Source organism: Oratosquilla oratoria, chromosome 41 (genome assembly GCF_046742065.1).
Source record: "Oratosquilla oratoria isolate Oo_2021 chromosome 41, ASM4674206v1, whole genome shotgun sequence".
In the NCBI taxonomy this organism is placed as follows: domain Eukaryota; kingdom Metazoa; phylum Arthropoda; class Malacostraca; order Stomatopoda; family Squillidae; genus Oratosquilla; species Oratosquilla oratoria.
In genome coordinates this window covers 1645001-1668117 of record NC_134817.1, presented here as the reverse complement: position 1 = coordinate 1668117, position 23117 = coordinate 1645001, and the positions used below count along the sequence as shown (strand labels likewise).

Below are 23117 nucleotides of genomic sequence, written 5' to 3'. Positions count from 1 at the left end.
GAGCTTGTCCATCCTTTATATACACGTGCAGGTCATGACCCGTGTTCCTAATTGGCGTGAGGTCAAAGTGTGATGCGTAGGGCATTCGGAGGTAAAAACCTTGATGCCGGTGACTCACGAAAACAGACGATAAGCGTTCCTCAATGGGTCCAGTTGTTCATATCACGTGGGTGGCCGAGGTGTGGTTAGTCGTGGCTGGTCGATGCTGGCATTGCACGTGTTTTTCTTGAAAGAAGTTTTTGTGATGGTCATGCGGCAGACCCTATCGCTGGTTAGTCATCCTGGGGCCCCACGAGTGATCCCCTTGGGAGGCCTCGGGGGTCAAATGTCGTGGGCCAGGAGACGCCTTACAGTTATAAACTTTAATTCGAATATATGCGAAATCATTCTCTGACTCCCTCAGACAGCAATCTGACGTGGTCCATAATATAGAATTAACCTCAAATACGCCCATCATACAGTCACTATATAGAGTGAATCCAGAGAAAAGAAAACTCTTACAAGAGGAGTTAGATTTATTACTCAAACTACAGATTATACAACCTTCCTCCATCCCCTGGTCAGTGTCCTGTGTGTCAATCTCAAAACCAGACTACAATCAAAGATTAGTGGTGGCGTATAGAAGGTTAACCATCATAACGAAAACAGACGCATACCTGCTGTCCCGTATCGACGACCTCATAAAGGACACAATTTCCTCAATATACTAAAATGGTATTACAAAAAACAGTTGCACCAGAGAGCGAAAGAGCTTACAGCTTATGTGACTCCTGCAGGAATATTCCAATTTAATGTCCTTCTCGCTACTTAATAGTGTATGACAAAATATCTCATTGCAGGAATAAAGGGATTTCAAAAGAGTTATTTAATTGACGTTACATTCTATAGTATCTTCTGGAAAAAGCATCCAACTCAGTTACGAGAGGTTTTTAAAAGAGTTGATCGGGTTAATCTCACTAAACCTATTGAAAACTGAGGGGTCACGCTAAGTCTCCTACTGACAATATATGGTTGGGAACACATTTTTATCTTCGGATTAGATATTCAAGCATTCAGAAATGTCTGACCCCATTATTAGAAGAGAAACCCGTATAAATTCCTATGAGTAATCGGATCATGTCGAAGGTTTTTGTCCAAAAAAAATCCTATTTGGCCAAACCTTTCATGTAAGAATAGAAAGTTTAAATGGACTCCATTATGTTATTTTATTATGTTCCTTTTTATTTACAACTTTTATTGATGCCGTCCTGCAATCTCCACTTGTTCATCAAAGTATGTGACGTACCCGTTGGACCTGAGCTAATACGGGACCTTCATGTAGTATTACATGCAAACGCTTATCATAACAAAACAGTGAATGAATCTCAACGAAATAATCCTACCGCCGACAAAAATAATCCCTAGCTGCACTAGAACCCTACTTTCATTCTCGTATAGAATTACATCTTCACCCCGACCAAGACCCGCTGGTTCTTTACATGATTACGGCTGGCAGATCTAAACAATTCCTGACACGGTGGCGTCTTAAACTGCAAGCCTCCGACGGATGAGTGTGTCACGTTAGATGAAAGGATAATGTTCTTGCTAATAGTCTCTCTGGTACTATCAGTCAGGGGACGTGTCACATCCCACACTCCTACGTCATGGTACCGTTCTCGACCGTTCGAGTCCCACCCAGGGCAGAAAAAAGAAAGTATAGCTCTAGTGTGAGCCGGCACTCCAGCATTAGTGGGCAAGGAGTTGTGTATGTGTGCGCGCGCGCATGTGTAAGGTCACAGCATTATCCATTCATCGGGTCATATATGAGTTCTGAGCTTTCTCATCCTAGAGGGTAACAACTGTCGATCACGAGTCCAACAAGTGATCCAGGAAGGTGGTGAGGCACACATAAACACACGATGGTGTGATGATACCGTATTACACAGTTTAATTCAGGGACCCGTGTTCGAGTGTCGCCCAGGACTGAAAAATTCAGCATCGCTGCACTGACAGCCGGCACTCCAACACTGGTGGTTTAGGAGTTGCGTGTGTGTTAGTGTGAAGTGTTGCCAAATTACCAATAGATCGGGCCATATATGAGCTCTGAGCTCTCATCCGGGAAGGTAATAGCTGTTCAAGACTTCATGAGCATTGACCCTTTCCTGTGTACAACAAATTGGTTGAGTGCAGTTGGATAAACACACGTCTTGCTGACTCAGCGATCTGAGTTCGATTCCCCGCCTGGAGCTGAGAGGCATCACAGCTATGGGAGGAGTTGGACGTGTGCGCGAGATCGTAGCGATGTACGTGGATGGGGCCATGTATGAGTTCTGAGCTCTCGTCCAGGAGAGTGGTTACTGTTACTCACGTGTTTGACATGTGGTCCGGGCCTGTGGTGGATCGTTAACACACACACACACACACACACACACACACATCCCTAAAGGGAGAAACAAGTATTTTGACAGAAAATATCTCCTGGTTAGGAATGGGAGGTGCTTTCAGAAGTTAAGAGAACAGTGATAAAAAAAACGAAATTTCTAAAGGGTGTGATGAAATTGTTTTCCATAAAGATATATAGATACTTGGAATAGCTTAGATGGTGGCATAGCCTAAGCTGTAACAATACATTAATTCAAATCTAAGTGTGATAATTGAAAAATAAGGATATAACCAAAGTTGGAATTAGCCGCTATGATAAATTGGGGAGTTGGATACAGGATTCCCACGAGCGTTGCTCTTCTCCTGTATATTGCAATTAAGTAAACCATCATCAATCGGGAGTATAGTAAAAGCAGCAACGACTGCAACAGCACGGTAGGAAAGAGGCCAAACGCAGAGTATGGGATCCAATATATTGACGTTTCGCCCAGCAGGGCTTCTTCTTCTTCAAAAAAAAAAAAAAAAAAAAAAAAAAAAAAAAAAAAAATCCCATGCAGACACCCTCAACTTGCTGCAGCTATGAAATCTCCTACATCGAGGGATGTCTCTAGTGGAGACAACCCTCTACTTGTTGCATTAAGACAGCTCCAGTACTTAGACCAGAAGCATCAGTGCAAATGGTAAAAGGAAGATTATAATCTGGGAATGCCAATACAGGCGCCTGAGTAAGTGCCTGTTTCGAGGAGTCAAATCTTTTCTGATGAGCGTCATGCCATCTTCTGAAGAACTGCTTCAGCAACCTCAGTGTCTGATCTCTTGCACCTCAACATGTCCTGGATGGACTGAAGGTCATTCACAGGAACATTCGCAGTAGATGTTGACATCACCCACCCTGGTGTGTAGAACAGCGCCATGAAGATAGCTTTGCTCCAGTTTTGCAACAGTCTCTTCATCATACTCAAGCTGGTCACAAAAAATCAGCATCTTCATGGAATACAAGTTCCTAGCCATCCATCTGGCCTGGTGAAGGCCCCTGGTCGACTCCAGTGAATCCCACTGGGTGTTCCTCTAAGTACAATCACTATGAGCATAGCCATTTCCTTGTAGTCAGCTCTTTTTCTGCTGCAGCTGCAAAATAAAACAATGTGGTAAGCATGTAAAACTTGCACCTTGTTGTGATATTCAAAAGTATGATTAGTAAAAGTATGAAAGTACGATTACCTTGTTCTCGCCTCTACAGTTGCCTCTCAGTCCGGCCTATTTGTTGCTGGGATCTTGTTTCAAATATCTTGTCATGACCCAGCATGCGACCATTCCTCTCAGTCCTCTGGTCCTGGTAGAACCTGATGTCCTCAACTTTCTTCTCTCTGGATAACAGTCTGTTGGTCTCTACATTCTGGACAGCATCTGGAGCTCCTTTGTCGAGGAGGCTGTCCAATTCCAAAACAAACGCACTCCTCTTTCCTCCAGGGTCACTTGCTCTTTCTTTGCTCTTCACCAGTGTTCTGTGTTTGTCATGGATTCTCACGAAGAGCTTCATGCAGTTCTGTCTGGTCATCGTCTTGATCCCAGCCATCTGCTAGAATGGGATGATAGTTTCAACCGTTTCATAGGTTAGGTCTTGAACCATGGGTTTCCCTGTATTTTCTGGTAAACTTTAGGGATAAAGGAAGTACTGGAATGCTTGTCTGTTGGTGAGAAGTTTGGAACCACTGATGCAAGTCGAAGAGTATTCGAGCAGGAAGGTTTCAGTGAGAGAGTTGGTGGACGGCCGACTTGATGCATCCTTGTGGACTGCAGGTGGAGGTTCTGAGACGTCAACTGTGCGTCCTCGTAGCTCTTTGCTTGATGCCATTGTGAAGAATCTTGTGGATAGTTTTCTGGATTTGGATCGAATTTCTGTGCTGGCCTTGCTTTTGTACCGTTCAGTATTGCCTAACACCATTAACAGGTTTTCTGTAAATATGAAATATGAAGTTTAATTCTGAAATTATGTAAGTGTTTTGCTCTAAATTAATTTAAAATTCAAAGATCCAAACAAAAACCATGTCTCCAGGTTAACAAAAAAAAAAGTCAGGGTTTTCAATAATTTCATATCTTTTAAAATTCATTGGGAAAATTCATCAATTCTCACGGTTGTTATGTGTAGAGTAGATTATATTCTTTCATTTGGTACCTAATTTGTTGCTCTATCTTGAATAGATTGAAAATTATATCACAAAATATGCTTAGAAATGCCTCAAAATTGTCCCTTTTGGTAAGATAACAAAAAAATTCAGCCTCCATGCGGCAGTGCTTCCATACAACCTAGATTCAAATGGATGTAATTTTTAGCCTTTTCAGGTCAAAAAGCATGGGAAAAGTACAGTAACGTATGAAAATATTATGTTTAGCAGGTTATATATATACATATATATATATATATATGTATATATATATATATATGTATGTATAAATATGTGTGTGTGTGTGTATGTGTCTGTGTGCGTGTAATAAGACTCCATTTAACGGCGACGCTGATAATGTACCACTTAGCTCGCCTTTTGCTCAAACGGAGCTGATGCCCATATCGTCTTAACAAAGTAAACATGATAGAACAAAAAAGAATAAAAATTACATTGAGTACCGTCAAGAAATACGAGCAAACTAAAAAAAAAAATGGCAACTCATCACTCTGTACTATCTAACTAATGAGAACGGAAGACAAAGCAGGATTTCATGGAAACCACAGTATCTGCACGCTGAAGATAAATGTTCTAGAAATTCTACTAACACAAGATACCTTTCCGTTCCGCGAGAACGAATCTAGTCTGATTTTCTGTGTTATTGCTGGTACGAGTAAACTGAACCTAAGCCACCACGACAAGAAGTTCCACTCGGAAGGGATTAATCGTTTTCGATTTTCCAAATATTTAGATTCTTCGTCACTCAACATAATCTGACCACATCCTGCATTTACTCCACTTCCTTGTTATTGCAAATATCGCGTAATGTGTCATCAGCACTGAGTTAGGATTTACTTTCTATACAGATATAGTACGGTTTCAGCAAGCATTTTGACATTTAACTGTCTGGGTTCGTTACTCCCTAGTAAAGCGGCATCAAAGTTGAAATTGTTTTATCAGAACAAAAGAGAAAACGAACCGGCGCTCACATCAATGCATAGGACATCCACCTCGGGAAACCTGGAATCAACCCTTTGCACGTCTTCGAGTTTTATGCAGTTATTGTTTTAGCTTTCCTCAGGCGTTTTCCATTCTTTTGTGTGGCATTCCTTTGCGTGCGTGTGTATGTGTGTGTGCGTGTGTGTGTGTTTGTGGTTATGTTTGTTTGTGTGCGTGTGTCGTGTGTGGGGGAGGAGAAAAAAGGGAGAAAGGAAAGAGAAAGAGAGAGAGAGAGAGAGAGAGAGAAAGTGTGTGTGTGTGTGTGTGTGTGTGTGAGAGAGAGAGAGAGAGAGAGAGAGAGAGAGAGAGAGAGAGAGAGAGAAAGAGAGAGAAAAGGAGAAAGGGAGAGAGAGAAGGGGAAAGAGGACCGGGTGGGAGAGAAAGAGAGAAAGAGAGGAAGGCATAAGAGAGGAAGAGTGCGTGAGAGAGGGAAAGAGCAATGGAGAGGAAGAGAACAAATGAGAAGTAGAGAGAGAGAGAGAGAGAGAGAGAGAGAGAAGGAGACTGAGAAAGAGAATAGAAGACTAAATGAGCGTCATTCATTACTTGGACTGTGAATGCCTTCAGGCCAAGTGATGGCCTCTGGGCGGTCCTTGGGAAAATACTGAGCGCGTGTGTGAGTACCTGTGTTTTTTTTTTGTTTTTGTTTTTTGCATATTTTGTGTTTGCGTATGTGTGTGCGCATGCGCGTGCGTATATTTGGGTATTTACCTAGTTGTATTTATCTAGTTTTATTTTACGGGAAGGGGAGCTACGCTCGTGGTATCCCGCCTTTGTATCTCGCAGTGTCTAGTTTGCTCTTAAATTCGTGAATGGTTTTTGCACACACTATTTTTTCGTCCAGTTTGTTCCAAGTGTCCACCACTCTATGTGGAAAACTGTTCTTCTTCAGATCTCTTCTAAGTGTGTTTGTGCGCGTGCGTGTTTGTGTGTGTGATAATAATGATAACAATAATTATAATGATAATAATTACGTGTGTGTATGTTTGGATGCATGTGTGTGTGTATGTGTGTGTGTGTGTGTGTGTGTGTGTGTGTGTGTGTGTGTGTGTATGTGTATGTGTGTGAGAGAGATTCACCATGGTCTTGGATTACGTGTTGGACTCGTAATCAACAGCTATTTACTTTCCGGAAGAGAGCTCAGAGTTCATATATGACCGATCTATGGGTACAACTGTGACCTTCCACGCACACATACACACACACACCCAACTCCCCGCCCACGAGAGCTGGAGTAACAACCCGCAGCGCAGTGATACTGAAATCATTTCAGCCCAGGGGGGGGATTCGAACCATGAGTCGTGTATGTGTGTGTGTGTGTTTGTGTGTGTATTTACCTGGTTGTATTTACATAGTTGTATTATACGGGAAGGGGAGCTATGCTCGTGGTGACCCGTTTTTGTATCTCACAAGATCAAGTTTGTTCTTAAAATCTTGTATTCTGTTTACACACACTATTTTTTATACAGTTTGTTCCATATATCTATCACTCTGTGTGGGAAACTGTTCTTTTTCAGGTGTGTGTGTGTGTGTGTGTGTGTGTGTGTGTGTGTGTGTGTGTGTGTGTTTACCTAGTTGTATTTTGTGAGAGGAGAGCTATGTTTGTAGTGACCCGCAGTTGTATCTTTCCGCATCCAGTTCTTTCATAAAATCATGTATAGTTTTGGCACTCACTGTTTCCTCTTTCAATTTGTTTCTTGTGTGTGTGTTTCTGTGTGTATGTGTGTGTGTGTATTCAACATGGTCCTTGGATCACGTGTTGGACTCGTGACCGACAGCTATTTCCCTCGCGGAAATGAGCTCAGAGCTCGTATGAACGATATATGGGTAATGCTGTGACTTTACACACACACACATCCCCAACTCCCTGCCCACGAGAGTTGGAGTAACGACTCGAAGCGCAGCGATACTGATATTATTTCAGCCTTGGGCAGGATTCGAACCCGAACCGCCGTAGTGACAATCGAAGACTCTACCAAACGCGCTACCGAGTCGTGTATGTGTGTGTGTGTTTCTGTATGTGTGTACCCTTGTGATCTTGAATATTTACGAGTACGATGCTGACGTCATCGGGAAATTCGATTCTGCTTACAGGGTACATGTGGCAACGTCGCAGTTTACCACAGCTTTATAAAGCGCCGATGCCCATGGAGGGATGTCACTTGGTAGCTGAGCACATATTCAAGACCTTGACTCGTCTTCGCTGCCCGAAAGTTCGCTGCATAGATCCACAACAATGCTGAAGGTCTTCACACTTTGGCTTCTGTGTTTGGTGCTTGCAAGTGCGGCGACGTCGTCTGTTCCTGTCGAAGTCGATCTGCCGGTGGAACGACTGGAACAGGTAAGAAATAGGAACTCATGAAAAAACCTCAATCTCCATAGCAGGCAAAACCCTAATAGGAAAACTGGGGGGGGGGGGAGGACATAACCTAACTTAACCTAACCTAACTCCACCTGCAGGTTGCCACTGGGGTTTGTCCAGGTATGACAATTTTCCATTTTTCACTGATTGGGGTTTTGTCCGTTCACCAAGATAAAGTGTCCTCGGCCGAGTGCCTTCCCTGTGGTTATTTTGTTTTTCTGGGTATAAGACATACTGGGTTATGATCTGAGGTCTTGATTACTTTTGGAGAAAACACAGGACTCTGGAGGCAATTCCACGACCTCACAGCGAAGGGGTTTCCTTTGGCCCAGTGGTCAGCAACCGTTACAGCTAGAAGAGCCATTTTGTTTAAAACTATTAATATAAATGTTGTGCTGTCGAAGTCGCAATAAAAAAAATCTGATTAGGAAAGACATTTCTATAAATCATTATAATTTTTATTCGACATAAGTCACATAGGTTAGGTTAGGTTAGTGAGAGCTAGGACAGATGAGGTTAGGTTTGGTCAGGTTAGATGAGGGCTAGGACAGATGAGGTTAGGTTAGGTCAGATGAGGGCTAGGACAGATGAGGCTGGGTTAGGTTAGGTGTACAAATGTTTATCCAGGGTGCCGTCAGGCGATTTTAATCAGCTGTGGGTGGGGCGGGAAAGACTGAAACCCAAAACCATGGGCCAGACCCATCTTTGTTGACGTCTTCGCTGCTCGATACCTTTATCTATTTATTTACATTGATTGATTTATTTATCTATCTATTTATTCATTCATTCATTTATTTATTCATCTACGAGTATCTTTATCAGTTTTTCTTACTATCTATCTATTTATTATTTCTTAGCGAGCGTACACATAATCTGGTTGTTCAGGAATCCACCAGTCTAAGGTACATAACAAGTCACCGCGTCCTTCTCGTCTTTTTATTTCAGGATGTTCGCCACGGGCCAGTTCAGGCGGCACTCATAAGATCCTTGACCCAGTGCTCAGATCATGTTGTGACCTTGTCCAGCCTCGTAGCTGACCTCACTAAACGTTACTGCAGTGCTGCCAGTTCCTCCGAGGGCTGCCGTGATGAGAATAACCCCAAACTGAAGAAAGATTGTCTCCCGCCCGTCGACTGCCACGACCTTCTACTCCTCGGCCACAACACGAGCGGAGTCTACGACATTTATCCGTCCAGAGACCAAAGGAGTCTCTCCATTAAGGTAAACCCAAGCAACCAGATGTCACTTGTGATGGAATACCTTCAAAGGTATATTTTGTTTGTGTGTGAGCATTTTGTAATGTGGTACCTTCTCGGGGAACATTAGGTACACATCTGTGTAGTTCAGTATAGAGTTGGGTCGCGTGCTGGACTCGTGATCGATACCTCACAGCTTATGAATTCTACATTATATGACCCGATCTCGGGTAATGGTATGTGTGATGGGTGTGTTGGTGTATTTACCTAGTTGTATTTTACGGGAAGAGAGCTATGCTCGTAGTGACCCGCTTTTGTATCTTTCAGCATCCAGTTTGATCTTAAATTCTTGTATATTTTTTGCACTCACTGTTTCCTCATTCAGTTTGTTCCAGATATCTATCACTCTGTGTGGGAAGCTATTCTTTTTCAGATCTTTTCTGTAACTATTCTTTTTAAGTTTCTTTTCGTGTACTCTTGTTTTTTCCTATCTCACTTTAGTAAATAATTATTATCCAGGACTTCCATCCCTTTCATAATTCTGTAGATGGTTAGTGTGTGTGTGTGTGTGTGTGTGTGTGTGTGTGTGTGTGTGTGTGTGTGTGTTTACCTACTTGTATTTTGCGGGAGTTCGTAGTGACCCGCTGTTGTATCTTTCCGCATCCAGTTTTTTTCTTAAAGTCATGTGTAATGTGTTTGTTTGTGAGTGTGTGTGTTTGTGTGTATGTGTGAGTATGTTTGTGCGTGCATGCGCGCGTGTGGTGTATGTGTGGAGGCGTGTGTGCATATATTTACCTAGTACAGGGGCTAGCCACCATTGGCACGCGTGCCAGAATGTGGCACGCCAATTATTTTTCTCCGGCACTCGAAATCCAGGTTCACATAAGAAAAAATTAAACAGATAAACTGCCACCTTCTTTGTTGTTATCATTTTGTCTATTACACACACACACACACACACACACACACACACACACACACACACATTTTATATATTATATGATTATATATATATATATATATTATTATATCATATATATATATATATATATATATATATATATATTATTGTTGAGACATTCTGACAGGTTGACGTAAGTGGAGTAGGAAACACAGGAATATTAGTCTGATTTTATTCCTGACTAGTTTCACAGTTATTCTTTTTCAAAGGAAAAAAGCATACCTGCGAAACTCGTCAGGAATAAACTCAGACTACAACTCCTGTGTCTCCTATTCCATTTACGTCATAAACATATATATATATATATATATATATATATATATCTACATATATATATACATATATATATATATATATATATATGTATACATGTATATATATATATATATATATACATATACATATATATATAGATACATACATGTACCAACGGCTTCTTCCCTCTTACAAGGGAGGTAGCCAAAAACAAAGGCATAAAATCCACTCCCGCCTAATCCATCCACACATACTCCACTCCCATTTACCCCCCTCCCTCCCTCTTTTTTGGCTCCTCTTGGATGACGGGTCATCCCTGCGTCTCGTCCACTGCCCTGGGTCAAAAGCAATATAGCAAGACACAGATCACCCACAGCAAGGCCGCTCCATTTAATCATCATCATCCATACACAACCATTGTCCACTCTTCTTCTCCCGTCCTTCCTCAGCAGACATTCCCCTCTTTCCCAATACCCCTTTTACACCATCCATCCACCTCATCCTTGGTCACCCGCCCCCTCATACTCACTCCTTCCACCTCTGCCTTCCACACCTCTATTACTAATCTTTCCTCACTCATTCTTTCCATGTGTCCAAACCATCCCAATACTCTTTTATCAACCCTGTCTCCCAACTCCCTTTCCAACTCCACTCTCCTCACCTCGTTTCTCACACTATCCAGCCTAATAACCCCTGCCACATCTCAGGCATTTCATGTCAAACACATTTAAACTCTTTCATCTCTTCCTCTCTTATATTCCATATTTCTGCTCCATACAGTGCTGTCGGCACAATCACTCCTTCATACAATCTCCTCATACCATCCATTCCCAAATATCTATTTCTCATTACACGACTCTTTGCCCACCAGAGTTGTAGTGCCGACCCACAGACCAACGATGTTAAAAAATTCAGCCATGGGTGTGATTCGAAGCCGGATCATTGAATTAGCGATCGAGAGCGGTACCACTGCACCATCGAGCCGTGTGCGTTCGTGCGTGCGTGTGTGTGTGTGTGTGTGTGTGTGTGTGTCTGTGTGTCTGTGCACGTGCGTCATATGCTTGTGATTCATCATGGTCCTGGATCACGCGTTGGCCTCGTGATCAACATATATCACTTTCCCGGACGAGAGCTCAAATTTCATATACTGCCTGATGTATGGAAAACGTTGTGACACACATACAAGCACACCCCAAGTTGTTCGTTGTTTGCGTGCGTGTACGAGCGTGTGTTCAAACGTGTGTACGCATCATACCTATTCCGAGTGACCTCACTCCTGGTCATTTCCTTTGGTGGCTCCCACAACACCTGCAGCACTTTCCTTTTTGTCCTGCATACTGCCGCTGCCGCCCCGCTGTTTTATTTACGTCCGCGGCCTTCCATTAAAACAATACAGGAAAAGTATGTTTGGACACCTGGACGACTAGGAAAGCCGCTAAAGACAGACGAGAAAAGAGCCCCCTCTTCTGTTGCCCCCATTTTAAACCTCAAGCACCCCCACCCCCACCATTGGGTTCTTGCTCCTAACTACTCCCTAGGTAGGATTGCGACCATCTCAAATCTAGCTGCAATTCAGGACGTCACTTGCAAAAAGGAGAAATAAGTAACCCAAGGGAACTGGGCGAAATGGAATTTGGCGAAACTGAAAGTCGCCCCTGATGTATTATGAGAAGCGTGGCCTGAGGTGACACCTTTGGCTTACGTGCTGCATGGGGGACACTAGGGGGGGAGCAAACATATATACATATACAGTATATATATATATATATATATATATATATATAATATATATATATATAATATATAATATATATATATATGTATTATATATATATGTATATATATGTATATATATATATATATATATGTGTGTGTGTGTGTGTGTGTGTATGTGTGTGTGTGTGTGTGTGTGTATATATGTATATATATATCTTTTTTTAACAACCACAATACACTTTAATTCTAAGCCATCAAGACCAACATGCAGAAATTGAAATGTGGCACTGCCAAGGACTCGAATCCCAGCATCCTCATGACAAATAGGGTAGTGACTTACCAACTAGGCTATCAAGATATATATATATATATATATATATATATATATATATATATATATATATATATATATATATATATATATATATATATATATATATATATATATATATACTATGAAATATCTACTTACTTCGCAGGTGTACTGTGACATGGATGCTGGTACTGGTGGCTGGACAGTATTTTTGATGCGAAAGGAGCAGAAAGTCCAGGAGAACTTCACTCGTACTTGGGAAGAGTATTCCAAAGGCTTCGGAAATCCAGAGGATGAACACTGGTTAGGTGAGTGACGATGAATTCATCACCTTAAACCGAAGGGGTTCCATGCAGCTGGGTGTAATTGTCTGACCTTGATGAGAAATCAAGGAAAATTAACCCTCCGGGAAGGTTTGTTGCCATGGCGATATCACGCTAAGTTGTTGATGTTGATATTGAAATAGTTCCCGGGCCAAAGCTGATAAACCCTGCCCGACAGACCTCTCTGGTCAGACCTCCACTTCTCCACCTCCCCCGTTGAAGTTGTAAGTCTTATAGGACGGAACTTGCATGAAGCCTCCACCACGTAAGTGCCACTCTGTGTATCCTCATCAAATCTGTCCAAGACCATGGGTTTGGGGGTTTTCGACGGCTTGGGAGAAGGGAAAAATCCGGTTGCTTGTACAGCCAAGTGCTGAAGACCCTAGCGCTGAGGGGAACAAATGGAGTAGGTCTAACGACAGTTGCCTGTTTGTGGGCATTGTACCCTTGGGACTTTGTCCGTGCAGCCCTAAGACCGTAAAGGTTTTAGTCAAGGATTTCAAGAAACTGTTGATTTAGAGAACATAAGATCTATTACATGGCGTAACAATTAATCAGTCTTCCAAAGTTGTAGAACTTTTAGATTAACTTGCAGACTATTTCTGTTGAAATGTATATATTTCAACTGAGATTAGATAGGAAAGGACATTTGTATTGCAAATACACATACTAACATAAAAAAGAAAGAACAAATAATGAATGCCTGAACACTTTTGAGTATTAATCATTTGTAAACCAACTGCACAGTGGCTGCTGTAAAATCCTTATAAAGTGATAGTAATAAATATAATCTACCTATTCCAGTAAAAGGGGAAATAATATGATGATTCAAAGAAAACTAATACACTGTAAATTAATTATACACCAGATTCCAGAACACCTATTTAATCAAATCTTATCAAGGTGATATCACGGTTTTCCACATAACCTTAAGCCTTGAGAAGCTGGGGAAAACCATCGACCAGGCTCATACATTTCTTAGTCAAGATCCTGGACCCAGTCCCGGGAACGAGTGCCAGCCCACAGGGCTGTACTTCCAGTGGGGATGAGGAAAAGTGGATGATTAGTTTCAGGGAGATAGCGAGGGAGTCTCCGACCCTGGACACCAGTGGGGCCACATCAAGACACTTTGAGCGCTACTTAAGTGTATGTATTTCCAGGGAATGACTTGATTCACGCTATGACGAACACTCGCAAATACGTTCTCCGAGCTGATATGGAGGACTTCGAGGGCACGAGTCGTTGGGCCGAGTATGACACCTTCAATGTGGGGTCGAAGGCCGCTCTGTACCCTCTCACCGTCAGCGGCTACAGCGGCGACGCAGGCGACGACATGAAGTCTCAAAATGGACAGAAGTTCTCTACTGAAGAGAACGACAACGACAGTCACACAAGTAGGTGCATCTACGAACCGCATACTTTTTCTGAGCACTTTGCTGTTTAGACACGCCCTCCACCTTCCCCAGTCCGTTCTTGATTGAATAAAATAAAGGGTGTAATCGTGGCGAAAGGTTTAATCAAATTAGACTTAACTATTTCTCTACAGTGACGTTATCCATCCTTCTTCACTCACTTGAATAGAATTGTTTAGCTTTCGTCAGAAAGAAATAGGGACATATGTACATACGCGCGTGTGTGTGTGTGTCTGTGTGTGTGTGTGTGTGTTTATATATATATATAATATATATATATATATATATATATATATATATATATATATACATATATATACATTTAATATCATTACTATTTTCATATTTTTTCTTAGCACTTCTGAGGTCTAGTGAGTTTATTGGAGAGCAAAGCTTCCCCTCCCCTGTGGGGTAAACTTTGATCTCGGCGCGATATTGTCTGCAAGAATGGAAGTCTTTATGAATTATCGGCGAAGGAATGCATATATCTGTGCAAATTGTGGCACTGCAGTTGTTAGCTTTTTCCTTACACGTTGCTTTCCTTTGGCAGGTAACTGCGCAAAAACATACAAAGGAGGCTGGTGGTATGGTGGATGCCACGCAACCAACCCCACCGGACTTTACCTGAAGGGGAAACACGACACTTACGCTATTGGCGTCAACTGGAAGTCCTTCAAGGGTTACCACTACTCCTTGAAGACTCTCAGCCTCAAGATTCGGCCGCGGGAGGTTCCCGCGTTCGTACACCATTCCTTGTAAGCCCTTGTGGGAATCTGGTACTGCCTCAGTTTCGTTAACGTGGCTTTATACTTTTGTACCTAGAAGGACGAGTGTTGGCTCCAAAAAGCTCAGAGAGTTTCTTCTAAGCTAATTGAAACTGTCCAATATTAGCCAGAAATGGCGGTTTATGGGGCGATAATTCTTGGCTTCCGGTTCGCGAGAGGATATAAAATGCACTTGTTAATACAGTAGCTGGAATTTCATATATTTAATTTTGTATTGATTGTTGTCTCGCTAATAAATATTTTTCGGAATAACTTTGTAAGACAATATACTGGTTTTATTTTTCATTAGCTTATAAGTCGCATTACGTGTAGCATTTTATGCTAGCTCCTATGGAAGGTTAATTGGGCCTGCATCCCAAAACTAAAGAGAGCAATGATAACAAAGCAGCTATTTGTACCCCACCATGTCAGATTTATATCACAAAGTACCACATTTGGGGAATTTTGTATCTGACATTTAGAGATGACTAAAAAAAAAAAAAAAAAAAAAAATCCGACTCTAACTTGGATAAATAAACTGAATTTAAAATGTTTCTTAAATTCACAAAGTTTTGGGGTATTACTTTAAGTTCAGCGAACTTTAAGCTAACAATAACAATAATGACACAACCAATTAAAATACTAAAATGTACACTCATTTGAACTTTGTATGAAGCAAAACAAACCAATTAATTGCAATGCAGCAGGACAAAATGTCTTCTTGTTTTGTTTGAGTATGTAAAGATTGTTGTCATTTGTGGACACTACCCGGATTTCAAAAATGTATAAAATGACCGGTTTGCTTCATTGGTTGAAACGGAATTCGCATTTATTTGTATATAAAGATGATTTGGGAATTTGAAGTGTTGTTATATTGTAAGCCAATAAATACTGTACACCATCTTTATATAGTCGAAAAACGGACAGACATTCGCATTTGTATAAAGAAGATTTTGGGCTTTATAAGGTTGTAACTTTGTAATTCTACGGATTCTATGCAATCTGTTTTAGTAGTTGAAAAAAAGCTAATAGATATTCGCATTTATTTATATGAATAATACAAAACTATTATTTGTTGACCTAAAACTCAAATAAAAAATCTATATTCACAACATTGTTTTAAGTAGCCTTATGCTATAAGGGAGAGAGAGTGACAGAGGTACCTCACATAGAAATGTATATATATCAAGGATGCTGGAACACAGGTCTCAAAGGAAATTTACTGGAAAGGATAAAAGACTTTCCGAAGAACGGATTAAAGACAGCAGTAGTAAAGGACGATTGTTACAAATGAAGCTGGCTAAAATCTTTGTGGACGTAATCGAGTCCGTGAGGGTAAGCTTCGTGGGAGCTAGTGAGTTGACGCGGCAGGTCATATAGAGGTAACGGTTTTTAATTTGAAAAGAGAGCATCGCTCTGCAGTATGGCGCCGTATGCAGATAACCTTTGGAAAAATACTCAGAAGGAGAGAAAGGTTAAGAAAGACGACTGGAAGCAAATGGGGGCATATTATAGAGTAGAGATGTATAGCAATGCGAAGGAATGACAGACGAAGCGGTCATAAGTGACTTGGTATAGGATGTTGTAGACGAAAATGGCATTCAGGATAGCATTGATAAAGAGAGAAGAATAGAAAATAAGACCTTGGAGCCAATTTTACTACGGCAGCTAGAAAAAAGGAAAGGGAAAAAATAGAGAGCGCAAAGAAAGACAGAGAAGGAAATTACGAAATTAAGATGTTATAGGCGAAACAGTCACTGGAATTGTGATGTGAAAGGCGACGATTCTTGCTTTTTTTGTGATAGCGACCCTGGTTTATTTATTTATTTATTTATTGTAGATTTGAGTATTGTTTTAAAAACGGGATGACTGGAAGATAAATTGGCATTTTTAGTTCAGACAAAAGAGCTGCTTGGAGTGGGAAGAGTGGCAGCGTGGAGCGCTTGGGAAAGCAGCGGGAGTGTTTTGGATTGTAAGCAAAGCGCTTTCTGGAAGAGCCCGACAAAAATATATATTTTGATGTTTCTTATCGTCCTCATCTTACGAATATTCTTCATAATTCCTATTGCAAGATGGTTATATGAGGTGAGGAGCATTCGCCAAAAATTATATAAGTGTTCAGAAAAATATATGAAGTCAAGTTGTGTGTATGTGTGTGTGTGTGTATGCGAGGGGGTGCTGATATCTAACTCCACGGACTATATTGACGTTACACTGACAATTTATTTAATAACAGTAACATGCTGTTTCTATTTCATATCCTATAGGGGTAAGAGGGGAGCCGTTTCATGCAGCGGTCCCCCCCCCTACCCAAAACTCTCTTTCGAGCTCTCTTTCGAATAAAACACTGTCTTACTGAACTTGTTCCTCTGGACTGCAAGAAGCCTTTTAATGCAACATCAGGCGGCAAGGTAGAGTAAAGATTGCTAAAAGAGGAACCGACAAACTTGAAGGAGGTTGAGGTGGTGGACGTTGATGCCGAACAAGGAAAAGTGGCGGAGAGACATCGTAATTTATTCGTAATGAGAATTTAGGGTCAGGGCGGGCGTGTTTACGAAAGCACGAATCCTCCGCACGAGGAATAGGCTACACATTTTCTCTCTCTAAAGATGGCGAAGATTTTTCTTCAATTTTGTGCCAATGCTGTTGTATTTCTCAAAATTTGCTTGAAATACAATTTTCTCTGGATATGGACGTGTTAATACTAGAATCACACATTTCGTCACTCTCTACCTTTTTTGTTCGCAAAAATGAATAAATGAAACCTGAGATTCGCGAACAAAAAATCCAATGAATTTTTTTTTTCCTTCATCTCTCAGCCGTCAGGGGAGGGCTGAATAAAATCGCAAGGCGGTTATCAGGATAACATGATACATTATACCTGTGTGTGCCTCTTGACACGTTGAATGGAAATAAAGATTAAATTTCTTTTCCCAATTTGGTCAATTAACCGAAGCCAGTCTGTATGCTCGGAGATCAAGTGTAAGTAGAATTAAGTAGCATTAAACACTTAAGCAGAATTCGTCGGTAGAAATTAATGATCGACACAGTTCCTACGTATTTAGGCTACGGAGCAAAAGCAAAATCCAACGGATCTCACCATTCTCCCATACCACTGAGGCGTTCTGACTCTCGTCTATCTCAAGAATATTACAAGGTCAGATGAAAGGAAGATTTCAATCAATTTTTTTTTTAATTTGCAAACATAATACACATATTTAAATTTATGTTTTAGAGATCACTGGGTCCAGAGCGTAGGTATGGATGTTTGTTAGCTTGTTGAACACTGATATTCGTAGAACTTCTTTAATACTACTGGATCAACATCCGCAGGAAATTTGCACTGATCGTATGCTCCGTCCAGTTCTTCAAGTGCAGCGTCAACTGAAAGAAAAAAAATTAGTCTGTTGTAAAAGCAACCTGCAGTGGCTGAACTATCTCTGCCATCGCCCGTTTCAGGAGTAATAGTTCCCCTTTGTACATATTTCCAGTATGAACAGTTAAGCCCTCGGTACTTGGTTTGGAATGATCTAACGTGCTTATTTATATCATACAGCTTACCTGGAAGAGGATCCTTTTCGCTAAAATTGATACAAAATAATGAGAGTAATACTATAGCTACAATAATAGAGTTTGGAGATTTACAATGACTAACGCTAAGCAATGCTACCGTTGCGGGGATGTTGAATGACTAAATTATGGACGAGAGAAATAAGGGTCTTGTTATTTAATTTCCATCCTGCGTTGCAAATCTCGCATGTGAGTATGATCATCAGATATCTCATTTTGCTATACATCTTATGCGATTTCGGTGGCCCCTCTAAGTGTGATTTTGACCCCTTGCTTCTCCGTTTTTTTTTTTCTTTTTTTTAAGTAGTTGTAGTTAAATTCATGTCAAGTACCATTTTATTTAAAACACTAGCTTCTTTGGGAACGCAGCACCTCAAAGTAAAGTCTTATCTAAGCCATGTGAGTCACTTCTGTAAACAAGACCAAAGAAGAGAACGACTTAAAATTTATAAAACACGAGAGTCTTACAGTTGGTGTCGTGTCTAAGAATTTCTAATGAAATATAAAACAAACGTGTTATTACAAAGGATCACATGCCGACAGGAGACCTTTTGGTCCATAACTATGTCGGATGCGAGAAAAAAAGTAAATGAATATATGAATAACTAAATAGATAAGTAGATATAAAATAAAATTAACTAAATAGATAAGTAGATATAAAATAAAATAAAATAGACAATGATAAATAATAAACAGATGAATAAAACATAAATAATAATGAATGAATAAACAAAATAAAGTGAAATAAATGGCAGGCATTACATGTTTATCTAAAAGAATCTGAAAACTTCGAACTGTATTAAATTGCCCTGCCTCTGCAGGAAGTTTATTCCATTCACTTACTACACGGTTTGCGAACTTGTTTCTACCCACTTCCAAATTAAATCTATTTCCTCACCATTTGAGACCATTATTTCTTGTCTGATTTGCATTCAGTGTGAAAATTTCGTCACTTTTGATGCTGTCAATTCCCTTTAGACTCTTAAAGACCTGTATCAAATTACCCCTATGTCTACGCTTTTTTTTTTTTTTTTTTAGGGAAAATAGATCAATTCAGATTCATGGAAAAATCTATTACGACCGGGGATGTACATGGAGAAAGAAAATTACCAAACTGCTCTTACATCTTAAAAAGAAGAGGAAGAAGAAGAATGTGAAGATGAAGAAGAAGAAGAAGAAGAAAAAGAAGAAGGAGGAGGAGGAGGAGGAGGAGAAAAAGAAGAAGGAAACACACAAAACTCCAGATTTATTGTATGACGCCTTCAGTAGGGGGTCATTTGCTTGCGGCTAAGCGGAGTGACACACACACACACACACACACACACACACACACACAACCTTTGAATGTTTTTACTTAATATTGATTGATGTGGTGAAAGAGAAAGGGATGGGAGAACTGTACCTCGACCTGGGGAAGTCTTTTGATCAAGTATCTCACAGTCGACTTATGTGTGAAATGGAGCACGTTGGAGGACTTTGAGACAAACTACTACAAGAAATGAAATATTTTTTAAGAGGAAGATACATGAGGACAGTAGTAAAGGATAAGATTGTCAAGATGGAGAGAAGTAACGAGCGGAGTTCCACAAGGCTCAGTGTATACATCAGTTATGCTTCTTGTCTATGTAAATGACAAGATTTTCACTATATGGATGGAGAGATGATAAAAATCAAAATCAAAACCCTGATCTGTCTAATACGGTCTTCACACAATTTGAAGGATATAAGGAAGATCAAGAGAGTGCAAAGCGCAGCAACCAAACCGGTCCCCAGCCTGGCAGATAAACCATATGAGGAGAGACGAAAAGCACTGGGTCTACCAACTTTGAAAGATCGAAGAGAAAGAGGTGATATGATTACAGTATTCAGGTCACTAAAGGGAATAAATAACATTGGCGGAAGAGATCTCTTGATTAAGGATGAGGGGGCTTTAAGAGATCATGGGAACAAATGAATAAAAACCACGTGTCTCAAAAATGCGAAGACATGAGTTTTCCATATACTCGTGGGTGCATAAATACGTGGAATAGTTTAGAAAGTGGTAGAGTCCAAGTTCAAATAATACATGAGTTTATATCTAAATATGGTAACTGGAGATCAAGGATATAGATTAAGTTTGACTTGCACATGGTTATGTAACTAGGTATGAAAAAGAAAATGGAAAGTGGGAGACGGGACCCAACGAGTGTATCTAATTTTCTGTATACTACAAATATTTAAATACAATTAGGTAAATACGCAGACGCAGTCACACAAAGACACATTCAAAGATCACTGATACATTCATTTAGAGTAATGTTTTAACTCCATGACCTCGCACGCAATGGTACAGAATGAATTCGCCATAAGAACAGGCCTATACTGCTGAAAACTCGCTTTTTTCACGTCAGCTTCTAGTTTCCTATATGATATCTGATACTGGAGACAAACGACGGGGAGATGATTCTCTCTGACGTATATAATATGTACATGTGCACACACATACACACCGACTCGGTTGTCCGCTAATTCAGCGATCCTAGTTGGAGTCCCGTCCAGGACTGATATAGCTGCACCGTAAGAAGGTACCTCAGCTCTGGTGGGGAAGGTGTTGAGCATGTGCGTGTGTGTGTGTGTGTGTGTGTGTGTGTGTGTGTGTGTATGTGTGTGTGTTTGTGTGTGTATGTGTGTGTATGTGTGTGTGTGTGTGTGTGTGTGTGTGTGTGTGTGTGTGTGTGTGTGTGTGTGTGTGTGTGTGTGTGTGTGTGTGTGTGTGTGTGCGTGTGTGTGTGTGTGCGTGTGTGTGTGTGTGTGTGTGTGTGTGCGTGTGTGTGTGTGTGTGTGTGCGTGTGTGTGTGTGTGTGTGTGTGTGTGTGTGTGTGTGTGTGTGTGTGTGTGTGTGTGTGTGTGTGTGTGTGTGTGTGTGTGTGTGTGTGTGTGCGTGCGCCGTCACAGCATTACCCATAGATCGAGCCATATACGAACTTTGAGCTCTCCACGGGGGTAATTGCTGTCGGAGTCCAACACGTGATCCAAGACTGTGATGAATCACACACACACACACACACACACACACACACACACACACACACACACACACACACACACACACACACACACACACACACACGATCCTACGAGTATCTCACAGGTATGGAATACACACACACACACACACACACACACACACAAGTAAGAACAAATATTCACCAAATATAAGTGAAAAAAAAACGTTAAAAGATTTGTTTGATAATTGATCAAGAAGGGACAGAGATATGGGATGCAAAAACGTGAAAGAATAAGAAAGAAACTGATCATGAAAGAGTGAAGACGGGTTATACATTATTAGTTGAGAGAATATATATCAGTGAATTGGTCAGTTAATTATAAACGAAAAAGAAAGATCCGGGCCTACTGATCAAGTCTGCCTTTCACCCTGACAAACAGGTCTGCAAAATCGCGGAATATATATATATATATATATATATATATATGTGTGTGTGTGTGTGTGTGTGTGTGTGTGTGTGTGTGTGTGTGTGTGTGCGTGTGTGTGTATCAATGATGAGGTGTTTGACTTACTGTGCGTGTTGATGACCCAGACCATATCGTCATCACAGTCACAATTGAAGGGATTACCCTCTACATAAACGGTTCCATAGCCGGTCACAAGAGGTTCCAGGTCCGGTTGCTTCAATGCAGTGATTTGGTTTGATTTCAAGTCAATATTTACGTCTTTCTTGCTCACTGAAACAAACAAATGAATTGATAAACAATTAAATAAATAAAAGTTATTTTCACCGTAATGTCATTTTAAAATACGAGTAGTTCGTTATTTTTACTGTATGACGATTATTTAAGAACTCCTGCAGTATCCCAACATCTTGCCCCGTCCTAATACGTGATGTCTAGCGTTATCCTCAAACTTACTAACATCACTATTAATCCCATTGTCCAAGTCGTTTAATACATAATGAAAACAAGAGACCTAAAACCGAGACCTGGGGAACTCCACTAATTACACTTCCCTATTTGTATATTACATCGTCAATGACGACTCACTGTTTCCTGTCACTATTTCATGCTCTAATCCATTCAAACAATTTTACTCCTATGTCATAAGCCTTTATTTTATCTAGCAATCTTTGGTGGGGCATCTTGTCAAACTCTTTGCTAAAGTCGAGGTATATAACATCGTAACTATTACTGTTATCTGCCACCTTCTAGACATCAGTGTAAAAATTTATATATATATATATATATATATATATGTGTGTGTGTGTGTGTGTGTGTGTGTGTATTCACTTGGTCTTTGGATCACGTGTTGGACTCGTGATCAACAGCTATTTCCCTCCTGGAAGAGAGCTCAGAGCTCGTAGGTCCGATCTATGGGTAATGCTATGACCTTGCGCACACACACACACCCAACTCCCCGCCCACGAGAGTCAGAGTAACGACCCGAAGCGCAGCGGTACCGAAATAATTTCGGCCCTGAGCAGGATTCGAACCAGGAACTCCAGGCCACTACCGTGGCAGTTCAGTGCTCTACCAACTGCGCCACCGAGTCGTGTGTGTGTGTGTATAGATAAACTCAAAGTTAATAAAACACCAGGGCCTGACGGTTGGCATCCAAGAATCTTAAAGGAAATGAAAAATGAGATTGTTGTTCCATTAGAAATTATTTTCAAGAAATCCATCATATCCGGAGATGTCCCAAGAGAATGGAAGCTAGCTAACGTTACTC

General features: G+C 40.8%; 3 protein-coding genes across 4 annotated transcripts in view; 1 reads left to right on the top strand and 2 right to left on the bottom strand.

Annotated features, from left to right (window-relative positions):
- Window positions 1–2920: 2920 nt before the first annotated feature.
- Window positions 2921–7739, bottom strand: LOC143020881 (uncharacterized). Its single transcript, XM_076177753.1, has 3 exons — window positions 7618–7739; window positions 3583–4317; window positions 2921–3489 (listed from the first exon to the last, which is right to left on the bottom strand). Exon 2 carries the CDS (start codon window positions 3935–3937, stop codon window positions 3596–3598), a length of 342 nt encoding a protein of 113 aa, XP_076033868.1. The 5' UTR covers window positions 3938–4317; window positions 7618–7739; the 3' UTR covers window positions 2921–3489; window positions 3583–3595.
- LOC143020880 (techylectin-5A-like) lies at window positions 7688–15113 on the top strand. Its single transcript, XM_076177752.1, has 5 exons — window positions 7688–7866; window positions 8833–9108; window positions 12495–12636; window positions 13812–14045; window positions 14614–15113. The coding sequence occupies exons 1-5, from the start codon at window positions 7762–7764 to the stop codon at window positions 14820–14822; spliced, it is 966 nt and encodes a 321-aa protein (XP_076033867.1). The 5' UTR covers window positions 7688–7761; the 3' UTR covers window positions 14823–15113.
- Window positions 15114–18001: 2888 nt separating this feature from the next.
- Window positions 18002–23117, bottom strand: part of LOC143020879 (uncharacterized) — a 34166-nt gene continuing 29050 nt past the window's right edge. For both annotated transcript variants that reach the window (XM_076177749.1, XM_076177750.1), the window contains 2 exons: window positions 21956–22120; window positions 18002–18211 (listed from right to left, as the gene is read on the bottom strand). In XM_076177749.1, coding sequence (XP_076033864.1) covers window positions 18099–18211; window positions 21956–22120 — 278 coding nt within the window. In that variant the 3' untranslated portion in view covers window positions 18002–18098. The remainder of the gene's footprint in view (window positions 18212–21955; window positions 22121–23117) is intronic.

Excerpts from the sequence above, each read along its gene's own strand:
- LOC143020880 (XM_076177752.1), top strand. The coding sequence starts at position 7,762 with ATGCTGAAGGTCTTCACACTTTGGCTTCTGTGTTTGGTGCTTGCAAGT. Across the intron at positions 9,109-12,494 it reads AAAGGAGTCTCTCCATTAAG|GTGTACTGTGACATGGATGC; the intron begins GTAAACCCAAGC and ends CTTACTTCGCAG. Across the intron at positions 12,637-13,811 it reads AGAGGATGAACACTGGTTAG|GGAATGACTTGATTCACGCT; the intron begins GTGAGTGACGAT and ends ATGTATTTCCAG.
- LOC143020881 (XM_076177753.1), bottom strand. The coding sequence starts at position 3,937 with ATGGCTGGGATCAAGACGATGACCAGACAGAACTGCATGAAGCTCTTC.